We start from the raw sequence: 9913 nt of genomic DNA, 5'->3' as shown, positions 1-9913 counted from the left end.
TACGCTTCAAGGCGCTAGTCGTCACTTATAAAGCCCTTCATGGTATTGGACCTGGGTACTTGAGAGACCGCCTGCTGCCAATTACCTCCAATAGACCGATCAGATCCCACAAATTAGGCCTCCTCCGAATTCCATCCGCCGACCAATGCCGACTGGTGACTACCTGGAGGAGAGCCTTCTCTGTGGCTGCTCCGACCCTCTGGAACGAGCTCCCCGTGGAGATTCGAACCCTCACCACCCTCCAGGCCTTCCACAAAGCCCTTAAAACCTGGCTGTTCCGACAGGCCTGGGGCTAAAGAGCTTTTGCCCCCCCTCTTCGAATGGTATGGTTGTTGTGTGTTTTAAATTGTGTATTGTTATGTTCGTCTTTTTATCCCCTGTCTGTACCCCCTTCCCTGACTGAATTGTGAGCCGCCCTGAGTCCCCTTCGGGGAAAAGGGCGGCATATAAATGTAATAAATCCAATCCAATCTAAATCCAATCCAATCCATATATAGCAAGACTAATCAACTTGTGCTTTTCCCCTCTAACTAGTCCCCGTGGATCCAATAAGGATAAAGCAGTTGCTCTAGATTTGCAAGTGGTCAGGATGCATGTAGTAGAAGTGCATCTATGAATTCATGGGTAAAAACAATGTCTGAAAAAGTAGAAAATTAGAGAAAACTGGTGTAAAGATGTGTTTCCTTTCTATGGTCAAAAAGATGCTTTAAACCTTTAATCTTTCCCATTGCTTGAAGTTATACATTCTAGAATTTATTCTGCTGGTCATTACTATTTAGTAAAATGTTTCAGATTCATGCTGCAATAAGTTTATTTAAATGGATAATAAATCTATCACACCCCATCCCATCTAAAGGGAAGCAAAATTGCATGTTTTCTTTGAAGGAGAATATTAAACTATCTTGATATTTATTTAAACTTTGTTAAAAAAAAGTATTTATAAGAGGTTACAGTCCTAAAAACAAACTATTTTGGCACAAAAGCACAACATTTCCAGAATGACTTATTTAAGAGTATAATTTAATAGCCATTTAAATATATGCTGTATTAAGATTTTCAACAGTTACAAAATATTTACACAAGCTATAATTATAGATTACCTGGAAAGTTAACATCTTTAAAAATCATTGTACGTAGTCCTTCTACAAGTACAAAATTCTGTTCTTTTTATAAGCACCAGATATGTCTGTCCCATTCATTTCATGTTACAGACAGAAATATTTTCAAAACAAGATTTTCACATAAATTAATGTTTTCAGTTATCATGAACTATGTGACCAAATATTTTTAAGACACAATTTTACAATGAAGAGTTTCTTTGATGTAACCAGCACATACAGCCTAAAAAAAAAAAAGTAAAGAAAAAATAACACTTTATGTTATATATGGAGCGCCAGGCCACACAAACAGGAAACACGAAAGAGGTAGTGGATCATCTGTGAAGATGTTTGTGTCCGAAAAGGACCATCATTCAACTAAAGTGTTTTAAGGGATTTTATGGCGGCGTAACTCATTGTCAGTATAACATAAGCTATTGCACATTTGGGAGCATAAACCATACTGCTCCATTTTACTGCATTCTTCCATCTTTCTTTAAGGTGGACAGTGCTGAATAATAAAATCAAGAAGAATTTCCATATATGCATATTCTTTGGTTCAGAGAATATCATAAAAAGCACCAACCAAAAATTAAATATTTTATTAATGTTGTCAAAAGTTTTTTTTAAAGCCATTTCTCCTTCATAGGAGGAAGTCTTTTTCTTCCTGAGATTCTTTAAAGAATTCACCAGCATGTTGCTGTACAAATTGTTCCACAGTTTTGTAATTATTTCTTGTGTTCTGTATATGGCGATATGAAGAGGTTTAGTCAAAATCCTAGAGAAAGCACACCAAGCCACTTTCTATGTATCGCTGTTGTCCCTGATTGAGATGAGAAAATGGATGAACCTGAACAACTGGTAGTTGATTTGTGTCTTGAGTGTGGAAAAAAAACTGGGTTTTGTGCCAGTTGCCGTCTTGAATCTGCAATAAAAGAAAAGTTAAAATCATACAAGATTTTAATTTACAGGGAAAATCAAGAAAGAAGCAATAGTTATCACCAAAGATATGAAGATGTGCATACTTATGTGTATAAACAACTATTTTGGAAAGTGTTTTAACAAAATACTGTTTTAGATGTTTTGATCTGATCTGAAAATATTTTTTCATTTAGTTACAAACTAAAATGTTATTGTTCCAGGCAGAAATTGATGGGGGGAAAGAATTGGATAAAGCCAATGGCATAAGCAGAGGCCGAGGGGAGGCAGGGAAGTGCATGGTTATGGGAAAGCTAGAATACTCAGCTTAAGGACATCAGCAGCAATCATAGCTGAAAGAAAAGAGGGAAGTGAAGGCAGCAGGCAAAATAGGACTGGAGGGATATGGAGACCCTGAAGGGAGAGAATGACATCCTTGCCTTTCCTGATTCACCACACAGGAATTGCTTGGAATATTGTTTCATGTTAAAAGTAACACAACCAAAATCTTCTGGATTTTGATTCTGCTGACCTGAAATGGCTCATTATACTTTTTCCACTGTTGTGGAAAATGTGGGGAAACTACAAGAAATGTGAATTTTTAAAAAAATATGATATATTGGGAGAACGTTTTGATGGTTGGAGTCGCCGCTTAAAATTTGAGGGGGAAGATAAAGGCCATAGCATAGTGATACAATGAGAATGAGGTCACACTACAGGTAGTGCTTGACCTACAACCACAATTGAACCCAAAATTTATGTTTCTAAATGAGACATTTTGTTAATTGAGTTTTGCCCCATTTTGCGACTTTTCTTGCCATAAGTGAATCACTGCAGGTATTAAGTTGGTAACATGTTTGTTAAATGACTCTGGTTTCCCCTTTTCCTTTGCTTGACAGAAGGTCACAAAAGGGGATCACGTGACCTCGGGACACTGCAACCATCATAAATATGAGTGTCTGAATTTAGATCATATGGTCATGGGAATGCTGCAGATTGATGAAAAACAGTAATCAGTCACTTTTTTCATTGCCGTTGTAACTTTGAACGGTCACTAAATGCACTATTGTAAGTTGAGGACCACTTGTATATGGAGGGAATAAAAAAATATGTGGAGAAGGAGTTGTTGCTAAGTTTTAAAAGGGGAACTGAGATTTCTTTTACTATTTAAAATAACATTTAGCAGTTCAGTGTAATGTTTAAAGAACCAGCCTATATATTGGGCAACCATGAATGTTAGTCCTACCTGGGTGAGTTTGGGTCAATCATTTTCAGCTCTAGGAAGAAGGTTATGGCAGACCACTTTTGAAAACTGCATGCCCTGGTGGTTCAGGTGTTTGCCAGGAAGCAAAACTGATTTGCAGGCATCACCACTCTCCAATAAAAAAGCCCCTTTTTATACACTCCCCTTTTCAGTTGTTTTCTGTAATCTCCCAAGTTTTATAAATGACAGTCAAATCATGCTCTTTATAAACAGCATTCTAAGCTATTTGGGAGAACATTGGACTATAAATGTAATAAATAAATAAATGCAATTGCTATTGGAAAACTTAAGTACTGGAAGAAAAATATTTATATCTACTTCATTTACTCCCACTTCCACTGCATAGCTTTCTGTTCTTTTTCGGCTTGTCATCCTGCCATCTATTTGCAAACTGAGATTCGTAAGAATTACCAAAAAAAAAGAAGAAGCATTTGGAGTACATTTTGTTCATAAACCAGAGGTGATTCAATACTCATTGGAAAAAATGAGCTCTTCCAAGTTTCCATGACTAGCCATGAGCATTTTAATTTAAAACAAAATAACTTTTATTTTTAAAACATTATTTTATGATTATCTTCAACTTGGGTATATACATAATAGCTTAGGAGTTCATGGCGATTATGAATTTGGGCCGAAAAAATTATGAGCTGGCGTAAAAGAATCAGATCTGCATTCTTGCTCATCTCTTGTTCCCTTGTAGAATTAGAAAGTAACAAATGTCTACAAATTTTTTGAATGTATAACAGAAAATGGAGTCCTAATATATCTAGCCCATTGGAATCAATCTGTCAAACATAGGCTGCAAAAGTTAAGCAGCCTATGGATACATCATGTTAGGCTTCTGTTTAAGAATATCCAGATTTTAAATCATATCTAATCTTTAGTGTTAATCTCAGTTTTTATGATTTTCTAAATTCACTATAATTTATAATATAGACATTTAACATTTTTAGTTGGATGTTTAAGAAATGAAACCCATATCGTTTGTGGCCAAAATGCATATATGAGAAAATTAGAAAGTATTGTTTGTATTAACGTTTTCAGTAATGACTACCGTACATATGGCTTACCATGCATTCATCCATAAGAACTTTTGGTTCAAGCAGCGTGTTTGCTTCAAAAATATCACCATTCCATCCTTTGAAAATCAGGGAAGGTTTCTGATCATGTAGTTCATTAGTTTTCCACACTGGGGTATTTAGGCAATGAACTGTAATAGTGTGGGTTGCTTCTGAACTAAGTAAATGAAGGAAGTTCATCTGTACTTTTCCAATGTTAAACTCCAACTATTTAACAAAAATAAACATTATTATAGAAAATATGGTGGCAGTTCATAACCACAAATCATACTGACAGTTTAGATATATTTAATATATTATTATTCATTAAAAATTCCATTGCAGTAACAAGCTATTGGTATTTAATCTGTTAAATCGTTCAGGCACCATAAGCATATTCCTTCCTTTTCTTACAAAAACGGATTTACACAATATAAATATGAGGAGGAAGATTACATAATGGGGATGGAAAAAACAACACTGCATACTTTGCTTTTCAAGTTGTTGTTTCCATATGGACCTTGTTTAGGCCCTTACTTTGACATTTGGCTTGAATTTCTAATGGTTCTTCGACTACAAAGCCATCAATTTCAGGGCTAGAACAATACTGAGAATTTTTTTAAAGGCCATTTTTATCTTGTTTTTCCTCTTTGTTTCCACTAAGTTCACTAAATGTTTTAGGAAATGTGATAGACACAGGAAACAAAAATTATTAAATAATAGTACCACTATGCTAGTAATAAATAAGGTTTTGTTCTCCGTGTAACTTTAAAGCATGACAAGGCCCTTATCTAACCTTGCCAATTTTTAACAATTCTCTGCATATTATTTCTGAGTAAGAATGCATAGGACTGATAAGTTATACATTGGCTTAATTTATTACTATACTATAAATCTGTGATGGCAAACCTATGGCACGCATGACCAAAGTGGCACGTGGGGCCATGCTGCCTGGAACGCACGGCATCGCACGTTCCTTTTCTGGTACATGCACATGCAATGATCAGCTGGCCTTTGTGCGTGTGGCAGTGCCGGAAACTAGAAGAGCTGGTCTTCCATTTTCCAGCATGTGCACGCATGTGTGCCAATAATTGGAAGATTTGCTGGCTGACACGTATGTGCACCAGAAATCAGAAGATCATTTTCCAGTGTGTGCATACCCCCTGGGCAGCTCCTCTCTGTGTGGTGGTCCAGACGAGCACCTCGCGCGCACCGAACGCATTGGCACACACACTCCCTTTTTAGCCCCTGGTGCCGAAAAGGTTTGCCATCACTGCTATAAATCATAGCTTGCTTCTTTCTTTCTTTCTTTCTTTCTTTCTTTCTTTCTTTCTTTCTTTCTTTCTTTCTTTCTTTCTTTCTTTTTCTTTCTTTTTCTTTCTTTCTTTCAACATTTAGCTAAGAACATGTATTTAATTCATGATCAAATGTTCCATTGCAAGAGGCCCTTATTACATAGTTTCCTATGTGTTAACTGCCTCTACCTATGAGAAATAGGTTCATTTGTGTTTTGTAAATATGCAGGGATATTGCAAAATATACAAAAGGGAAGGTATTTTTAATGATTGGCCAGCCAAATTCCACAGAAAAATTCCAACTTTTATAAATAAATAAAACTGCAGAAAGAAGACAAATGTATGGTTGTTGCAGAAATGATCTACCTTTGTGACTGATACAGGAGATAAACATGTCTGGCCACCAGCAGTGAAGTTGCAAAAAACCTCAATAGCATCTGAAGGGCACCCAATATTTGGATCAATCCAATATTTTCCTGTCAGTTGAGAAAATAAAAGGCAGACAAATTCTGAAATATGTTTTTCACCTGTGAAAACTCGAGTTTCTTAAACAGAAAAATCTTCAGTCTTAAGTTTTCTTCTGCCCTTATATCAGTGATAGTGAACCTATGCCACATATGTCACAGGTGGCATGCAGAGCCCTCTCTGCGGGCAGAGCCCTCCAGCTCAGCTTGAGCCTCCTGCTGGCCAGCTGTTTTTTTAGTCTCTGCTGTGCATGCGCAGGGTGCACGCAAGATGCACACACATGTGTGGGGATCACACGCACATGTGGGGGTTGTGCATGCATGTACAGGTGAGCAAGGGGGGCTCCCATGTGCAGGGAAGCATGGGGTCGTGTGTATGTGGGGAGAGCACGGGGAGGTGTTGAGCATGCATTGCATTATGGGTGCACACACACGCTTTGGACACGCAACAACAAAAAGGTTAGCCATCACTGCCTTATATGTTTTCAGGTTCCAAAAATAGGGGAGAAAGAAGAGTTAGATACACAGTCAGTCTTTGATTACTGACCACTCACTCAGTGACCAAAGTTGCAATGGCACTGCACTGAACAAAGGGTACTTAAAACTGTTTTTCAAAATTCCAGCTATCACAATATTCCCACAGTTACCTGTTTGTGATTTGGGTGCTTGGCAACCACTCTCACTAAAATAGTTGCAGTGTCCTGTGGTCATGTGATAACCATTTGCTACCTTCCCTATCAGCTTCCCACAACCAAAGTAAATGTGGAAGCCAGCAGTGAATTTCACAACTCGTTTTGATAAGTCACCTACCTGCATACCACATCCTCCTCTTCTTGATCTCTGCTCTTGGACACACCCACATTCTCCTCCCCTGAACATTGCTGAATTTACACCCACATCGTCCTATCCTGCACGTGCACTCTCACCCTCCTTCCCTTGACCTTCCGGTGTTTGCACACACCTGTGGGTTTCTTGCTGCTCCTTAATGACCTATCCATGGCTCTTGATGCTTCAAAGGCAACTGGGACTCCCTGGACTGTGGTCACCAAGCAATGTGATCATGTGACATAGTGCTTTACGACCATAGTGCTTAGTAACAGCAGGCCTTGGCCCAATTTGCTGCTGTAACCTGAGGATTACCTAAAATTGTACTGTGGCTCAACTAGCTGTAATTGAGTTGTGAGAAAAAGATGTAAGGACTCTTCATACTATTCATTTTTCTTTGCAATTATTATTTATGTAACTATAGTCAAAGAAACTACAAATATCTTGTGTTAATAATGAGAATATTCTTTATTTGTGTATATGTTTCCAGATTTCACTACACTGGCAGAAGAATTCATACAATTATAGAATTGGAAACTTTGAGAACAGCAAAGTCCTTTGGATTTACAAGCAGTATTTTAGGCCAGCAAATTCAAAGCAGCTAGATTATAAAGGAGGTATATAATTTAATCTTTTACAGATTAAATTTTGCATGTACAAGCTAGGCAATTTTGGCCATAGCATCTGAAATAAAACAATATATGAATCTAATGCAAAATAAACAATTCTATAATACAAAACCAAGAGTTCAGTTGCTGTGGATCTCTGAATTCTAATCAAAGCAAATGCTGTATAAAGTTTAAGACTTATTTGATTTTTAATGTCATTGGAAACCTACCATTAGACACTTTACGTTCGCAGTTGAGCAAATCTCTGCAGATTCGTGCTGGATTATCTCGGGTTCCCAATGGGTTTTTGATGCTATGGAGTAAATTGCTCAGATAATGTAGTGTTTTGAATATTTTGGCACTATGGTCTAGGAAAGTCACTTCAGTGTTCTGATAATTCTGCCAAAGTAAAAAAAAAAATATTATTGCAAAGAAATGTCAATGTATTGGGACATAGTCAATTACCAATCTAAATTCTACCTATAATTATAAATCTGGAGTTTCTGATTTATGACAAATACTGCAGAAAAATAAGCTAAATGGTGGGAAATGATATGCCTCATGTAAAAGGTTTTGAATATTTGTCATAATTGGATCTGACTTGGTAATAATATGTTTTTTAAATTTTTTTGCTATAGCAATTGATTATTTGCTGAATATTTGCCAGCATACGCTATGGCTGAAAAAAGACAAATATAATTTTAACTCAATATAACTATCATTTCCCAGATTACCAGAAATATGGTAATATTTTAACTTTGTATTGGCTGGATGATAACCCCTCTTCCCCCACCCCTGTTGCCCAAATATTGTCACTAGTTTTGGGCACCATGCCTGAAGGCATCAGACAAACTGGAACAGAGTTAAAGAAGAGTAACATCGATGATCAAGGGATTAAAAATTAAGTTTTATGAGAGGAAAAGAACTGGAAAAGTTAACATTCTTTAATTACATAGTGGACATCTCTTAGTAAGATTAGTATCTGTTTTCTATTACCCTGATGTGCAATCTACAGAATAATGGACATGAAGTGACAGAAAACAAATTCTGATTGAATGTTAGAAAAATCTTCTAAATTTGTCAAAGAACAATTTGACAGTGGAAATTATTCAGACTAGTGATAAGTTTACACTTGTTAGATATGTTCAAGCAGAACTGGGTAACTATATGTCAAAGTTGATTTAATTTGGCTCCCTTCACGGAAGAAGCATGTGGATTGACATTTTTATAATTCTATGATTTTTGCTATATCATGTTGGTTCCAATCCCTGTTTAATTCTTTTCTATATTAAAGTCCCAATGATGTAACATTTCCTTATGAGATGAGGTCATGTCATCTCTCTTTTTTTTTTGTTTACACCAACCTATATACTTTGGTGTTAAAACAGTTGCATGATGTCTTAAGCATTTAGACTAAAAGGCTCGTATATCTTTTTTTAGTTTGCCATTCAATGCTTTTCACCACAAATTAATATATTTGAAAATCTGTAATAAAATAAAGCCTTTAAAATTATGCATATCTTATTCTTGAAATGTTATTCCCATGTGTATAATTTATCAGTTTCAATATGCAAATATTGTTACCTCCATTTCTAAGGCAGCATTTGATTCAAGCAAGGCTTGAATAGTGGCACTCATGTCTATTTGTTTCTGCATAAAATCAAAATGTTTCTTATTAGTAATATCATTGGCAAAAAAAATTCAAAAATCAATCACATAGCTTTCTGCATAATTAAGAACAGTTATTAGGTATGCAAGAACATCAAATTCTCATTGTATTATTTACATTTGATGCTTTCACTAAGCTCCAGGGCACTCAAGAAAATTGGCAGTGCTGAATTGCAAAGGCTACAGGAAAGTGTTTGAGATATTGAAGTGATGATGGGAAACTATAAAAATGGGTATTTCAAATACAGGATAAGCAGAAGAAATTTATATTTGTGATATAAATGCACATAAAAGTAGCCATTTTATAAAAGTAACAAGAAATATGAAAAACAAGAAATGGTATCACTAATCATGGATATATTTTGAACTGGCAATTTGTGTAGTGACTGTACATTTCCTTGAATTAAATCAGTCATATTTTCAAGAGGATTTGCAAAGATGTTGTTCTACATGTTATCTGTACAATGACCATATTTATTTATTTAAATGTATTTGTCAGCCATATCATATCAAAAGGACTCTGGGTGGCTTTTAAGATAATGAAAATGGAAGCAGAACTATAGCAGGATTAAATCATTTCCATTTAAATGGTAACTATAGAAAAAAGCTTTGAAGGTTAGGTTTGTATCCTTCCGCTTTATTACCCAGTGATAAAGTTATTCTAATAAATAAATGGATCTTACTCTTGGTCCAGGTGCTCCTGGTGGACCCTAGAA

At 36.0% G+C, this 9913-nt stretch overlaps 1 protein-coding gene across 1 annotated transcript in view; it reads right to left on the bottom strand.

The window, feature by feature from the left end:
* Positions 1–1017: 1017 nt before the first annotated feature.
* COL24A1 (collagen type XXIV alpha 1 chain) overlaps positions 1018–9913 on the bottom strand; it is a 155693-nt gene continuing 146797 nt past the window's right edge. Inside the window, exons 55-60 of the mRNA XM_087719353.1 lie at positions 9881–9907; positions 9114–9179; positions 7760–7928; positions 5999–6108; positions 4350–4565; positions 1018–2022 (exon numbers count right to left, since the gene is read on the bottom strand). Of these exons, the coding sequence (XP_087575479.1) occupies positions 1876–2022; positions 4350–4565; positions 5999–6108; positions 7760–7928; positions 9114–9179; positions 9881–9907 (735 nt within the window). The 3' untranslated portion in view covers positions 1018–1875. The remainder of the gene's footprint in view (positions 2023–4349; positions 4566–5998; positions 6109–7759; positions 7929–9113; positions 9180–9880; positions 9908–9913) is intronic.

The sequence above is a fragment of the Thamnophis sirtalis genome, unplaced genomic scaffold (assembly GCF_051295495.1).
Source record: "Thamnophis sirtalis isolate CommonGarterSnake01/CBP01778 unplaced genomic scaffold, rThaSir2_p1.2 scaffold_7, whole genome shotgun sequence".
Lineage (NCBI taxonomy): Eukaryota > Metazoa > Chordata > Lepidosauria > Squamata > Natricidae > Thamnophis > Thamnophis sirtalis.
Note: the sequence above shows the minus strand (reverse complement) of the source record. Positions and strands in the feature narration are given on the sequence as shown.